Source organism: Formica exsecta, unplaced genomic scaffold (assembly GCF_003651465.1).
Source record: "Formica exsecta isolate Colony F162 unplaced genomic scaffold, ASM365146v1 scaffold352, whole genome shotgun sequence".
Taxonomy (NCBI): Eukaryota; Metazoa; Arthropoda; class Insecta; order Hymenoptera; family Formicidae; genus Formica; species Formica exsecta.
In genome coordinates, this window is record NW_021850773.1 from 665639 (window position 1) to 681669 (window position 16031).

Here is a 16031-nt window from a genome sequence, read left to right on the forward strand (position 1 = left end):
CGCATGAATGCGAATTTCCATTCGACGGCGCTATCACGCGCCGTGAGATCGCATTTAGAGATCCAGGCCAGTTCCGCCTCCTCCTCGAAATCCGTAATTTCTCTCTTTGACAGCGTATTTGCGCAAACGCAAATTCCAAACGCTACTTTCATCACACTACGCCGGCGTTACACGCGTTACAATCGCGAAAGTCGCCTGATTTTCATGAATTGTTAATAGACATAAAATGCACCTTCGATTAAAGTTTTATTATTAAAGGTTTTACGTCAAGTTAGAATTGATCGTGCAGAATAGATAAAGAAAAATTAATTGTATATAGAAAGTTAAAAAAGATTTTTTTCTCCAAAGTTGGCTAGCTAAAAAAATAATATTTTTCACACATCTTGTAAAAATTGAAGCTTTGATTTTCTAAAACGAATGTTTTAATATTTAATAAGCAACAAAGTTAACGAAAAAATTCGTTAAAATGATTTATAATATTACACGAGATAACTTGTGAATGTTGTCAAAACAGAGAAAACACAAGAAAAATTTCAATCTCAATATTATAAATTGAGTTTGTAAAAAGATATACATATATATATAAACACGATTCTCTCTCTCGCATTGAACATCGCGGTAAATCTATTTTAATAAAGGTACAAATGTAAACTCACCGATATTCTGGCCCTATTTATTCTTATTGATAAGCACTGTAATTAATAAAACTCAATTGAAATGGGATGGCTTTTGTACGTTTACATATCTTTCTCTCTCTTCAAAACTACAAAAACTCGAGAAATTTAAATTTGTTTTTTTCGTCGAGCTGTAGATGGCGTCATGTAAGATGCGTTCAGAAATCTTACCTGTAGGTTAAAGTAGTGTTAGTTGACCAATCAGAACAAAAGGAGCAAAGACTTCTTTCTTTTGATTAGTCAATTGAGTGATCCTATCTCTACCCCATACGTAGGATTTGAGAACGCACTCGTACTCATAGGGAAAATTGTGAGTCACGTGCTCATATGACAAGTTTATAACAACACGTGCTTGCGTTTTTTCCGACTTTCATAAATTGAACAGTCTATTTATTACAGCCATATATTAAGTTATGGTAGATAAAAAATGTTGTATCTGCGAAAAGGAAGATGCACCTTACAAATGTCCGATATGCAAAAAACCTTAGTAAGTGTAACTATTTAGAGATATCAAGAGGTTATATCCTCTTGAGGTTTTTTATGTTGTGTTATATTTATTAAAAATTATCGTACTATTGAATGTAAGCATCGGAAAGTTATAGTAACAATATATATCCTATCTTTATGTTAATTTATTATAACATAAAAAGTGGTTAAAAAATTTCTTTGTTGTTTTCCTTTTTACTGTATATAAATTTTAATTAAATTTGTTATTAACATTACAATATATACCTTTCTTTGTTCCAGCTGCTCTGTAACGTGTTGCAAGGAGCACAAGAGTCAAACCTGCGAGCCTCCCAAGTTACCTGAGGAACCCAAAGAACATAAGAGTGAACGGAATTACCAGTTTCCAACAGAAGACACTGTGCCTGTAGCAAAACTGCAACAATTGCGGTATAGCAAAGAACTGAAAGAATGCCTCGAACATTCCGACTTGCGCGATATTATGAAGGCAGTTCTCAACAGTGCAAATCCTACCGAGGCAATAGCATCAGCCATGAGGATGCCTTTATTCGTGGAGATGGCTGATGTCTGTTTAAAGATTGTGGAACAGCCAGACGATGTTAAGCCATGCTAAGTGATTTCTGGGTACGTATTACTAATAAGTGAAGCTGTCAGGCTATATTAAAAGGATGTATTATTTCTTCTATCTGTAAATATATTTTCATACTATGAGTTGTATAAAAACATCATGATTCTGTTTTTCATTTGAAATATGTATATAATAAAAGTACACAGAGTTATATATATATATAAAGATTTATGTATTCTAAATTTATGCATCTCAAAAAATGATACCCATTTTTTTATATATCTTTTTCATATAAATGAGTCATAAATGAATAGATGGAGTATTTATATCTTTATTATGAAATGAGAGATTTTATGATAGATTATATATTAGATGAATAATTCTATATGTTAAGTTATCGGTGCAACGCTTACCTATCGACATACAAAATAAACAAAATGCGGTTTTATTTCATCAAGAGTCAATTAAGACTCTGCAAAGTTATTTTCGTACTCCAAAATCTTGTGCTTTTATTTTCTTTTTTGTTTGTTTAATCAGTCAGAGTTCTGAGTGCGAAGAATAATAGGACGAAATATAATAATCCTCCACATCCTCCGGTATCTGCGCACCGTCCAGTTCGACTGCGAGGGCGTGATATCTTTTTCTAACATGATGGGCTGCCATTTTTGGCTGCCTGTCCCTCGTAAAGATCCCCTTTTTATTGCCGCCCACTCTGGTATACGCTGTAATATGTAAATATTGACGGACATAATTAATAAAAACCGTCTTGCGAGCCAATTTTTCCAAAATTTACTTAATCTTTTAATAATGTTTTTTATGAATTAAAGACAGCTATTAGTTAAACATATATTTGTTTTTTTTTAACTATAATTATGCATAGAAATTGTAAATAAGAAATTGTACAAAATCTCTCAATAATCCGTAATAAGTTTTTACGATAATATTAATTACAAGATGGATTAAAGATTATAATAATGAATTATGTTATTAAATTAATAAATGCTGTGTGTATATGATTTTATTCGACACTTACTTTGTGCTGTGCGGAAATCGGCGAAGTTCCAGATGAATTCGCCAACGAAAAAGCCTTCGTGTCGCAATCGATCGAAGGCTTCAAAGTGTTTGGACAACAATTGTTTCTGATACTCCTCGCTCCATACGTATTCCGGTAGCTGCAAAGAATTAAAGTAAGATGAAAGAAGTAATTATGATGCTATAATAATAAAAGTTTTTCTCTCAGACAAAATAGACAATTAATTTCTATCTTCTAATTTATTTTCTCTTATATCATTTTGCTTTACTTTTGTTTTCTAACTTTACGGTTTTTTATGTTAATAATTTTTTCTCTTTATTTTTTTCTATAAATACATAAATATTAATATAAAATATTTTTTTTTCGTGATATACGAATTTTACCTCGTGCAGACCCGGCATGGTATCAGCTCCGTATTCGGACATAAGTACCGGCTTGTTGTATTTCCTATGCCAAGCCTCGGCTTCTCCATATACCCTGTCGGTGATCATGTCAATCCTGCCGGCGTTGCTATACCAGGCGTTGTAACGATTGAAACTGATCACGTCGAGGAACTGACCAGCTTTGTCTTCCTACAATTTTCAATATCTATTTATTGACAATTTACAACTTATAAGCAATTGTGATGAAATCTGAAGAAAAACTTTTACGTAAAGTAATAAAATTAGATAAACTTACACACAAAATACAAGAAATTTCATTCATGTAACTTTAATTTGATTTAGGTACACGTGAAAATGCTTAATGTGAAAATTAGAAAACTGTCAAGGGAAGATTTTTTTATATCATAGATGTCCAAGTCAGAAAGCAATCATTGATTTTTTTCATCATATTACCTGAACTCCACGAGCCAGAGCAATAGTGACCGGCCTAGTGGGATCGACTGCTTTGGCGTGATGGGCGATCTGCTTGAAGTATTCTTCGGCCTGAGGCAGCTGGGTCCTCGGTTCATTGGCCAGAGACCACATGATCACAGAAGGCCGATTTTTGTCTCTGCGGATGAGCTCCGAGAGCGAGTCCTTGTGGCGTGAAAGCAACGACGGCGAAAAGTTTTCTGTGTCGACGGAAGGACACTCGTTGATCACGAGGAAACCCAATCTTCACAAAATACAATTTAATAAAGTAGAGTAAAACAGAACAAATCAAGATATGTGAAAAACAAACAAGAGATTAAACATTCATTGTAAATTTCTCAGGATATCAGGCAATTCTAGACAAATTTTCGATACCTATCAGCCATGTCGAGAACCTCGTCACTGTAAGGATAGTGGCTGGTCCTATAGGCATTAGCTCCGATCCATTGGAGTAATTCGTGATCCCTGACAGCGGTGACGAGGTCAAAGCCACGTCCTCTGATAGCAGAATCCTCGTGCCTGCCGAAACCACGCATGTACACCGGTCGATCGTTTAATAGGAGACTCGTGTTGGTCCACACCAGGGTCCTGATGCCGATCGGCAATCGGTAGATGTCCGGCTTGGTTACATTCGCCACTGACAACCTCACCTGAAAAGAGATGCGTCATTTTGACAAACAAATCTTAAGATCTTGAAATAACACATTTTAAACATATATCTTATACAAAGAGTCCTTCCGCTCGTTAACATTTTTTAAATAAATTTGAAATTGATTTTGCTATAAAAAAAGTATTAAGACATTTATTTAATTTAGACATTTTTTAAATTTTTGGGTAACCAAGTGATCAAAGATCAAAGTACCTCCAAAGTATATAAGTATCCTGGCTTGGAATCCATGCCTCTGGGCCACCAGAGTCTGACGAACGGAACCTTCACGGTACCGGACAGACCGTAGACGGTCTCCTTTATGGCCAGAACCTGCTCAGTGTCATATAGGGTGACCCTGCAGGTTGGTATCTCTCCCTCGCGTAATCCAGCTGGCTGTATAATATACTTGACAATTCCCATTTCGCCGATCAAGCCCGTCCTCACTGTGATGTCCTCGACATAGACGCGCGGCGCGGTATACAGTAAAACGGATCTTCACAAAGTGTCCCAAAATGTGTGAACTATTATTATACTTTCTATTATACTTTCACAGAATCAAATTTATTTTATTCTGAATATGAGTTTAAGAAACGTCTGATTGACTTTGATTTAATAAATGCAGAATTTCAAGCGCGAAACATCAATATATATGTATAGAAAAAGAAAATTATTTTAAGTTTGTATTATTTGACAAAAAATGATTTAATAGAATCATTAATATTTTATTTAATTATTACAAAAAAATATAAAATATATTTAATTATCAATCAACTATCAAAAAATGCCTAAATCTAATAAAATAAAATAAATTTGAAAATATTTTCATAGATATTTAATATAAATATTATAATCATCTTATAAATAAAAATCTTTCTATACTTTATTTATATATTTCTATATCGGAATTAGAACTCAAATAAATCACTGTAACTATTCTGCAATTATGTTAAATTATTGTACTGTGACTAAAATAATTACATTGTGCATCTTTATTTTTCTACGTTATAGAACCGAGACCTTTTTTATCGAATAACGGAAATCTGACCTCAATTATCTCGTAACGGAATGCTCTCTCTCTAGTTTTTCCACAAAGCCCTTGATAAAGATTTATTTGTGGCGAGTGAAATTCTCGCGTCGGTTCAGAGAGTTTGAAAAACTATGTACGTAATACAATAACAAGACAATGTGATTATACATATTGGGTATATTTATTTATCTGATATAATTGTTGATCAAACCTGTATTTTTTTAAACAGATTATCTCTTTTCAAAGATTGGAGATTTAATTTGACAAACGAGATTCTTCCTCAATTTCTTCTAATCTGCCTATTTTTGTTTGGATAAATTTAGAAAAAATAAATAGATTGAAAGGAATTAGCAGAAATTTGTTCGCATGAATTTAATGTTAATTAAAAACAAAAAGAAATAATAATAAATAGATTCATAAAAAAATTTTTACTTGTTATATCGTTTACGAATGAAGAGTTGAAGATAAATGAAATTGATTTTTGATTGTACGATCTTACCTGTGTATACCCGCGTAGTTAAAGAAGTCGAAGGTATACGTTTGCGTGTGAACGGTGCCGTTGTCAGTAATCATCTCCACGATTCTTCCTTGGGGTATGCTGGTTTGCAGCAGGGTGTTATCTACGGCGACGGTAATGCGATTCTCGCTACCAAAGTTCAAATATGACGAGATTTCCGCTTCGAAGGGCAAGTGGCCCATTTCGTGATTGGTCACCAAGACACCGTTCACCCACTAATTGCAAGCGTACAAAATTACTTATGAATCACATCAATACTTTGCAATTAACTTGAACGTATGCTTCCAAATATCAGATAAAATTTTTTCTAAGAATTATTATTTTTACATTAAATATAAATTTAATTATATATTTAAATCAATATATATTCTTCTTTCTAATCGCGAAAAATCAATGTTTATTATATGACTGAGATTTTGGAAAATATCTTTTCGTTTCTTTTTCATATTTTCTTACTTGTTTCTACATGTTTCCAAATTAATAACAAGTTCTCAATTTGTCGCATTTCGCATCGCTTTGGATAAAAGACTCGTTTAAAAGATGCTTACCACTTGGGCGAGGTAATTGACCGAGCCGAATCTGATGAAGACCCGCTGATCTCGCCAAGATGAGGGCACGAAGAAGGTCCTCTGATACCATACGGCGCCAACGTGGTCCCTAAGATCCCGTGATGTCGTGATGTCATTATAGGATGAGGGTACCGGCATCTTCATCATCGCACCTACCTGCAAAGCCGGTCAAATCTTGCACGAACAGATCTAATGATGGGAATAATGACAGTCAACGTGCAATTACGCGAGATTATAAAAGACACGTGACTTGCAATGCGAACAGAAACTGGGCAAATATAGAATACGATTCAGCATAATGTTTAGTGTGTCAAGAAATCGTGCTAAATAATAAATGCATAAAGTAATGTAAATAATAATCTAAAATTTACGCAAGATTTTACTACAATTCTAAAGAAATTATTTGGATAACTTTCAGCTCTCTTTTTTTCAATTGAATAAATTTTTAAATTACGATTATTATTTGATCATGCCTTTTTAAATTACAAATTTTTTTAAAATTTGACTTATAACTTGAGATATAAAAAAATCTGGAGAATTGTTAACGTTTATAAAAATTTATTTATTTGTATAGTAATTAATTTAAATTAATTGTAATTTTTGTATGTGTGTTATTGTTAATTATTATCTCATATTAGATTACGATACCTTCGATAGATCATCCAAGGCGTACCATCCTTCTCTATAACCCCTTAGCGCATCTCCTTCGGGTGACACGACGAAATCCCATAATCCATCGAGCGATCTTACCTGCAAAAAAAAAGAGATAAAGAAATAAATAAAATGCAATATACTTTTTTGTTGCGTTCTTATATAAAAATTTTATTAAATATAGAAAATTATAATCAAACCAATATAAAAATGCATCAACACAGACAATAATTTTTAACTTACTATATAAATGTTTATTAATTTTTTATTATATTAATATTTTTCTTATTAAAAACTAAGAAATGTTTAGAATCGTAAATTTAATAAGCGAAATAAATTAAATTTGAGATCGCAAACATATTAAAGGCTTTCATGATGAATATTAAGTCATGCTTCTTTCGATTATAAATTCGATTTGTAGAAATGTAAAACCGTGGGTTGATTATCTCAGATTCGCAGATTTGAGCGCCGTTAAAAGATCAGCATAATGTCGTGTCATGTAACATTTACCTCGCGGGATTCACTTTCTCTAGGATACAGCAGACCAGGAAGCGGAGTCGGAAATGCCTCCTCATAAGGCAACGGTGCCTCGATCTTGATCGTTGTGTCGAAAAAATCCGTTGGCGACTCCGGTCCTGATTCCCCGGCCATCGCAGATCCGATTAATAGAAAGATTAAATGCCACATACTTCTGCGGCCCTCCTGAATCAGCACCCGCATTCGTATAATTAAGAGTTCTTAAGATTTACACTCAAGATTATAAATAAATCGATGGTAAAAAATGATGTAATTACGCGAAATTACATTTTTAGGGAATTAAAGAAAAAAAAAACCATTATTTAAATAAATCTTTTTTCTCGTAAGAATAAAAAAATGATATTTTATAAATATCACTTGTTTACAGGGTACTATAAAACTACATGTTCTAGAATTGATATTTGATATGAAAATTTAATGATAATTATGGATTATATATATGTAATTAATTTTATACAGCTATAAAATATAATTAAGGAGAATTTAATATGTATGTAACATAAAATGAACCTCTCTAAAATATATAAAGAACACAATTAAATCACAATAATTAAAATCTCATTGAAAATCTTTTGTTGTACAAGTTACAATATTAATCAATAATAAATGAAAATATGTGAATACTCTCGCGAGTAGTCAGCTATTTTCAGGATTGCGTCATTTTCTATGATAAATGAAAATAAGAATTGTAAGTAATTGTGAAAGCGTACACACAAAGGCTGACCTGATATGATATAAAACAATTTTTTTTTTTTACAGATTTATTTAACACGGAGAATAACCCTTACGCTTATCGTTTAACCTTACGCCATGTCAAACACTATATAACTGTCAGTTATCTCTCATTGCCTATTTCTCTATGATGATATGACGAATAGTGATGATGAGTGCTTGTGACCCCCTTTCTTCACAATGAATAGTTATGATTTGCAACTGTATAAGTATTACACGATTCTCTCCGAAAATGTCTTAGAATATTGTTCTCGTAAATGTTAAGGTATTTACATACATATATTACAATAGCACATAATCGGTTTGCACTTACGTTTACGATACGACTAATTATCCGAATCGACTAAACGCGGCAGCTGACTGCAGTCGACTGATTCAATAGCATCGAATATCCGATACAAAATCAGCGAAATCGCGCATCTGATAAGAAATTCGTTATTTCTACACTTTTGCGCCGTTTTGAGATAATATTATCTTTCCATTGACACAGAAAATCCAATATTATATTAAATAAATATGGTAATGATCTTCTTATGACGTTATCACACACACATCGCGAATCGAATACATGGCGAGGAGGCTGATTGTATGCAATTATATTTAACACATCAACAGAAATTGAAATAATCGAAAATGTTCTATCTTTTTTGCCTCAAGTAAAGAACATTTTTTTTTACAAATTAAGTTTAATTAAAAATTTGAAATTTAATTTATTAATATATGTATTTTTATGTATTATTGTTGACTTCTAGAATAAATTATTTATTGTTTGTGAAACATCTATCTATGATGATAACATATAATTTAAAAATGTGCGTTTCCTTGATCACTAACTATATCTTTTACGTCATATTTTTTTTCAAGATTATTTGAGATAAAAACGTTAAGAACAATAAGTTGCGCAATTTGTTTAGCAATTATTTCTATTTTCTGTTCAAAGGTATGTTCCATTGGATAAAAGTTGTTCGTGAGCCGTCTCCTGTGACTGCTTATGTTTTTTTTTTTTTTTAATTTTATTCCACACTTACGAAGAGAGGAAGACCGGTCTTCTGGCATTTATTTTTTCATCTGAAGAGATTCTAAGAAGTGCTCTTCGATAGGGAATCATAAGTTTCACAGTTTATCCCGATAATAATTCGTGCTTAAGAAATCGTATTGCATTTCTTGTTACTACAATTTTTTTCAAAAAACGAACTTGTAAAAATTTTATAGTTATTATAACAATTGCATATCTCTCGTAAATATAAAAGAATAAATTAAAATTACTTATTTAATTATTAAAGAATCAAAAAAGGAACTTTGAGATATAAAACATAATTGAAGAACTTAGATATCCTTGCAAATTTCTAGGATCCTTCAAATTTTCAAATCCGCGACTGTAAGATTCTTTTTTTTTTCTTAAAACAAATTTATTAAAATAAATTTGTAAATTTAAAATAATATATCTTATATAAATAACTTATATTAATATTAAAATATTTGCACATAAAATGTCTTACATTAGATCCAGAAATATGAAAAGAAATAAAAAGTTAAAATAACTTTAATTCATTTTTCGCTTTAACGAAAAATTGACTGAAATTATTTTGAACATTTCAATGTGTGTGTATGTGTGTGTATTCCATTGTATAATTCAAAAACTCTTTATAAATACCGCAATATTGGAAATAAACAAGCATAATAATATTCATTTTTGATTAATAAAATTAATTTTTGTCGAAGAGTGGACTTTAAATTGCACTTATTCAAACTAATTTGTCTTTTTTTCAATGAAAGAATCTGTCTGATCAGGTGATTGGTTTCGCATGACCTTTCGACGAAAGCTAACTGCCGGGCAATGAGCCTGTCGCACCCTACATACACACACATTCCGCGGGATCTCGTTCGCAGCAATATCGGCTTCCTGGCACCGTGCCCTCCTACGAGAGCAGACTTCCCTTCCCAAAGCATCAAATCGTTTCCTCGTGTCGCATATACAGATCTACTACGGCACTGGTGTCCCTAATTCCTCGAATAGACACCATTGTTCAGATTTGAATTTTAACACCCGGTAATAATATACAGCCACTGAGAACCACAATTTCGCCATATTTGTTACTTTAAAATTTTGTTATGCGAGAGATTTTCTCCGAGGAAATTTATGTCAGTCAGGCGCGATATGCGAAACATTCACCACTTCTGACAAAAAAGGAAAACCAAAATTAATGATTTTTAATTAATGTTGTTGTGTAATTAATAATAATTAATAGAATATAAAAAAGAATGTAACTACAATATAATTATAGAATAATTGGAATATTTCTATTGTAATAATTTAAATTTTAAACAAAACGCATTACATCAAATATAAATAATTTTTAATGTATATATAAATCCTAAATATAAAATTGATTTCAATTCTCTCTCATAGAATTTAATTATCTATTACATTAACTGTCAATAAAATTTCTAATCGCGGCCTCGTTTTTCCTCCGATTTCTCTCGATTTGCGCTAGCATGAATAATTCGTTGACTCAATTTCATGTGCGAGATAATTGATCCGCGAAAGCTATAAGACTTCAAAATAAATGATCCTAACGGGCGCTCTCGCATGCGCATTTTCGTAACACCCGCCGCGTGGTTGAATTTATTAAGACCGATATATTCATATCTCGAACGCGGTGAAGTGTAAGAGGCGCAATTACTAGAGATGAAAATGGAGCAGTAATAATATAACGATGCTAATATTCTATCGCCATAGGGTAGGTCAGATTACCTCATTGTGCAGTTCTCTTAGAATTATTTAATTATTGCATATATAAAAAATAAATTGAGAAAGATAAAGCAAAAATAGAATAAAAATCTAGATCATGCAAGATATTTTTTATTGTTTTAGTCTATTAAATTTTACGAAGATAAATTGCTCATAGGACAGATATTTTAAATGTAAAAGTATGCCGTTATAATCGATAAGCGAGTCGATCGATTTTCCGCGCTTAAGGCATGCAGGAAATTACATTGGACGGTGTCTGGAAAATGAAGTATCGTCCGGTCGCCGGAATTACGGCTTTTCGGCCGAAATTTCAGAACGGATTGCCGACAAATCGTTGCGAATTTATTGTTCACCGGCTTCGGGGAGACATCTTTAAATTACCAAAACGGGACGCGCCGAGAAATATAGAGGGATCTGCGATTAATGGTCATATTGTCCAAGCTCTTAAGTGAGCAGATAATTTATACAAACGCGCATCGTTATTTTGATATAGAAATAATATTGTTTGAAAAAGAAGTACAAAAATAATGGGCCAATATAAAAATGTTCTTAACAAAAAATTTTTTTAAAGAACGTAGATATATATATATAATTAATCGTTGAAATATCTTTAATAGGTATAAGTGAGACGTTTCAATAATTACTTGTGGCTGAAGAGACAATAAGTGTCGAAACATTCCACTTATATTTATTAAAGATATTTCGACAATTAACAATTAACAACTTTTTTATGCTCATATCGGTTCATTATTTTTGTACTTATTTTTTCAATATAATTAACTCTCCTACCTAAATTTATTAATACTTTTTAATATCGTAATTTAAGATCAGTCAAATCTATCGTCGAGTACTTTTTGTCGTTACACTGTTTGATAACGAAAAGATACGAGATCAACACGATTATGATGAAAAGACTCATCGTTATTCATTAGTGTAGCGTTAATCATATGGATAAACTAATGGATTACATTTCATTAATTAAACTTCACTTTATTAAAGATAATTGCTGCAAAAATAAATAAAATGCAAATGTGCAAATGTTTTCCATGCGTATATAAGATATCAAGAACGTATTGTAATTAATTAGATGTTATATACATCTGTCAATCAAACAACTGTGAATTTTTATTAATAATCTAAACTTTTAATTAAGCGTATTATTTATTTCACGTATTATTTAATTAATAATATTATTAAAGGAGAAGCAACAAACCTTGCAGCGGTCGCCGCGCTCCATCGTGAGTCTGGTCACAGCATCTGACGAAAAATTGCCGAAAAGTGAAGCGGCTCCAGCCATCTCTTAATGTATCTGAGCAATTTTAATTATACATTTAAAATAAACCCATGTGAAAAGAATCTTTTTCTCTCGTGAACGATACCACTCGTAAATTCTTTTCTCTTTTTCTTTATATCACGCGTCTTCGTGCTGCCTTCTTTCCGTTCTTTGGAATTTCACTTGACTTTTGTTTTATAAATACGTTTTTATTTTTTTCTTCCTTCTCTTTTTATACCATGTTTCGTATTTATTTGCTTGATTCTAATATCGATACTTGGCTCATGTAATCAAAAATCTCTCTTCCATTACCTCGTACTAGTGTTCTTCAAACTCAGTTCAATACAATTCTTTCCTTTTGTCTATATAGTTAGAACTGCGTTATCTTATTAATAGATGGATAAAAAAACCTATGTCATATTAATGTAATTAATACAACAGTTAAAGTTATAAAGACTGACGGAAACAAACAGTTATCTCGCCAATTCGAAATTAATCGTCGTAATTGCACTCACGTCAGTCGCCATTAATTTCGATTGCACATAAAATTTTCTCTCCTTTGCTTAAGTCATAGCGAGAAGCACCAAGTGTTCAAATCCGCGCATTAACCCGGAGACTGAGAACTGTCGGCGTGCAACACTCGAGCTTGAGCCTCGGGCTCGCCGAGCGTGACTACTCCGCTCCGCTCGTCGCCGAGCGGAGCGGAGACCCGCAGGAAGCCGACCCGAAAATCTCGCTCTTCTCTTCTCGCTTCCTCGTATTCTCGCTCTCCCCATCGTCATTTTCAAGAAGTCTGAGACAAGTCTACAGATAAAGATTATTTAACGAAAAAGATTCGGGACGCTATCATCATAGAAGTATTTGAAAGAGAAAAAGAATTAAAATTATAACAGTTATTGCGTCCTTCCAATCATAAATCTTCCACATATTTATATATTTCAAATATTTATTATATAAAAGCATATCATAAAGTTTAAATAAATTATTAAAATAAATTTATATATTTATGTTTAGAAATGTAAAAATTCTACAAATATTATGTATCATTATATATTAATTGCCCATATAATTGCATATTTAACATTTTAAATAATATAAATATTTCTGATGAATGAATTTGTTGTATTAACAATATATAATAATGCATTAATAAAAGAAATCTCTGGTAATTTAGATTAATGAGAATAAGTGTCTAATAAGAATACAAAATTTTATCAATATAAAATATAAAAAAGAAGCATTATTTTATATAAATCAGGTTATCAATATTATTATTTTCTTCTTATCAATATTAAATAATTATTAAAAAATAATTTAATCGTTATATTTAAGATTAGAAATTGAATATTCTGAAAGTCATCAAGTGAATTTTAATGTGTTATTGCATTTTCATGATATATTCTGAATACATAGTCGCAATTAAATTTTTGGAGAGAAATGCTAATCTCTATTAGAAAGCGAACATAAATTACAAACTACACATTTTAAATAAACTCTCTACTAGAATTTACTTTCTTTCAATTTAATTTACTTTTAAATTTGAGCATTGTTAAGTGTGTCTTTTTACATATCTGTCGCATATCTTCACCTCATTTTAAGTGAAACCGTTGTTGTTTGTTACGCATTAAGGTCGATTCAGACTATACGACACGGACCATAACGTATCGGCAACCATGCACCGACACGACTTTGTACAATGCATTTTAAATAAGACTGTCTACACTAATCGGCACTGACCGGCACGTTTCGACAATGGAACGTTTCACATTTATACGTGCGATTACTGCTATCACATGTTTCTGTACGTGCTTCGCCTTTTTTTAAATTAAATCACCATGTATAACTGATATTGTTATCGTTCGCGAGTTGTCTATCTATTATAACAAAAGATTATATTGTTAGAGAGAAAAAGATAAATCAAATAAAATAATATAAAATACGATACTTAAAGATAAATAAAATAAAAAAATATAAAATACAATAATATGATTTCCAATACTGGCAATATATATTCAAGCAATAGTCTTTATCATTTCCGTCATATTATTTAATTATTTGTTCATCCACTTGACATATTGACGAAAGAAAAAGTTCAATTACTAACCGTAATCAAACAGAAAGAAACTCGTACAATTTTAATCAAAAAGTTCAAAAAATATACATATTTATAATTAAGAAAAAACTTCTACGTATGTGTGTGTGTATCGTGCGATGAAAAAATCAAACAAATGATATTTTCTCGCGACTACGACGATTCTCGTAATGTAACTTCTCATTCTCGGTTTGTTATCATCATCAAAGAAGTACCTGCCTTGAGGCACTATCAATGGACGATCTCGAGGATTGCGGAAAGGAAGAAGAAAAGTGGAAGGAAGGAAACGGCGAGTGCACTCGGGTTAACGACCATCCGATAAGACGCCAAGAGTTCGACGATCGATAGCGTTTTGCAGCAAATATTTTACGTTTATCCATCTTTTTTCTCTCGAATATTCCTCTCTTTTTTTGTATACTGAAAATTAAAACAAAATAAACAATTAAAGTAAGCAGACATAATTGCCGATCGTGGAATTGATCGTCTTTTAAATATCTCTTTATTTAAATTAATCACAGAGTACGACAAGGAATCGAGAGAGAGAGAAAGAGAGAGAAAGAGAGAGAGAGAGAGAGAGAGAGGAGATACATAATTCCTAATTCGTAAGATCTTTAATCAAATATAAGTGCACACACACATACAATATAAAATGTAATTAATTAATTAATTCTAGATAGATTTCTTTGTTGAAAAATTAAATATCAATATTTTTTTAGCCAGCAATTGTCACTAATTTTTGAATCTATCAAAAATAATCTTTAATCTTCTTCGCAAATATATCTTAAATATCTCTCCGCGCATGCGCAATATACGTGACAAAATGAAAAGTATTTCATACGATATAATATGTTATACAATATAACCACCTGCGATATAATATCTGATATAATTATGTTATATATCGTACGAGATATACCTATATAAATGTCCTAATTATTCTGACATTATTATATATATTCTATGTATTATTATAACACATCGACGTATTGGTTCGCGTGTCATGTGTACGTCGTGTTTATTTTAGGTTTACATACCAAACGCGCGGTAAAAACAAAGCCGACCTTTTTTGCTAAAAAATGTCAACAATGTACGCATACGAAGCTAAGAGGGGCTTACAGGCTTACAGTTCGATTCCGATGCTTCTCTCGTCAACATCTTCTCGTTCTCGGGAGATTCTTTTTTTTATAAACATAATAAATGCGGACTGCGTTGTTTTAATTAAAAAGCGTCGCGCTTTTAGAAAGAGAAAGGATGCTTCGACCAATATTAGTTCTTCTCTCTCTCTAGCGTAAGAGAGGTAAAAATAAGGCGCCCTCTTTCCAATATCTGCACAGAGATAGTTCACGATTAAGATAGCGAGTGCGCCATCTCTATATTTATTACGTCTATGCTTCTCAATGCTCTGGAGGATACTCTACTCTACTTTCATTGTCAAACATCACAATAAACATCGAATGTACAGCTGTTGTTACTCACCGTTTATTTTACAAGACGGATATATTTCTCTACGTTTCATTCAACGATCTTTACTTAAGTAGAGAGCGAAGGGTATCTTGACATAGAAATCTTGGCGATTCGAATTCTACAAAGTTCGAATCCGTGTTCATATTCACGTCGCGCGTTATCCCTAACTAGTCG

The 16031-nt window shown here is 31.9% G+C and overlaps 2 protein-coding genes across 5 annotated transcripts; one reads left to right on the plus strand and one right to left on the minus strand.

Moving 5' to 3' along the window:
• The first annotated feature begins 975 nt into the window (after positions 1 to 975).
• Positions 976 to 2377, plus strand: LOC115238615 (zinc finger HIT domain-containing protein 3). 2 transcript variants are annotated; one of them, XM_029812590.1, is made up of 3 exons: positions 976 to 1161; positions 1422 to 1763; positions 2245 to 2377. In XM_029812590.1, the coding sequence occupies exons 1-2, from the start codon at positions 1088 to 1090 to the stop codon at positions 1750 to 1752; spliced, it is 405 nt and encodes a 134-aa protein (XP_029668450.1). In that variant the 5' UTR covers positions 976 to 1087; the 3' UTR covers positions 1753 to 1763; positions 2245 to 2377. The 2 variants fall into 2 exon arrangements, with proteins under 2 accessions (XP_029668450.1, XP_029668449.1); XM_029812589.1 differs by lacking the exon at positions 2245 to 2377 and having other exon boundaries at positions 1422 to 1922.
• Positions 1816 to 12994, minus strand: LOC115238614 (beta-glucuronidase). Of its 3 annotated transcripts, XM_029812587.1 has the most exons (12): positions 12817 to 12993; positions 12242 to 12711; positions 7518 to 7709; positions 7005 to 7106; positions 6336 to 6512; positions 5770 to 6002; positions 4457 to 4736; positions 3970 to 4244; positions 3577 to 3838; positions 3124 to 3312; positions 2741 to 2879; positions 1816 to 2429 (listed from the first exon to the last, which is right to left on the minus strand). In XM_029812587.1, exons 2-12 carry the CDS (start codon positions 12323 to 12325, stop codon positions 2245 to 2247), a joined length of 2118 nt encoding a protein of 705 aa, XP_029668447.1. In that variant the 5' UTR covers positions 12326 to 12711; positions 12817 to 12993; the 3' UTR covers positions 1816 to 2244. The 3 variants fall into 3 exon arrangements, with proteins under 3 accessions (XP_029668447.1, XP_029668445.1, XP_029668448.1); XM_029812585.1 differs by having other exon boundaries at positions 12242 to 12994; XM_029812588.1 differs by lacking the exons at positions 12242 to 12711; positions 12817 to 12993 and adding an exon at positions 8590 to 8660.
• Positions 12995 to 16031: the final 3037 nt, after the last annotated feature.

What these genes read in the sequence shown, in the direction of transcription:
- LOC115238615 (XM_029812590.1), top strand. Translation starts at nt 1,088, where the DNA reads ATGGTAGATAAAAAATGTTGTATCTGCGAAAAGGAAGATGCACCTTAC. An exon ending in CCGATATGCAAAAAACCTTA is followed by an intron (nt 1,162 to 1,421) that starts GTAAGTGTAACT and finishes TCTTTGTTCCAG; the next exon opens with CTGCTCTGTAACGTGTTGCA.
- LOC115238614 (XM_029812585.1), bottom strand. Translation starts at nt 12,325, where the DNA reads ATGGCTGGAGCCGCTTCACTTTTCGGCAATTTTTCGTCAGATGCTGTG. An exon ending in TCAATTACCTCGCCCAAGTG is followed by an intron (nt 6,003 to 6,335) that starts GTAAGCATCTTT and finishes GCTTGCAATTAG; the next exon opens with TGGGTGAACGGTGTCTTGGT. An exon ending in CCATGCCGGGTCTGCACGAG is followed by an intron (nt 2,880 to 3,123) that starts GTAAAATTCGTA and finishes AATTCTTTGCAG; the next exon opens with CTACCGGAATACGTATGGAG.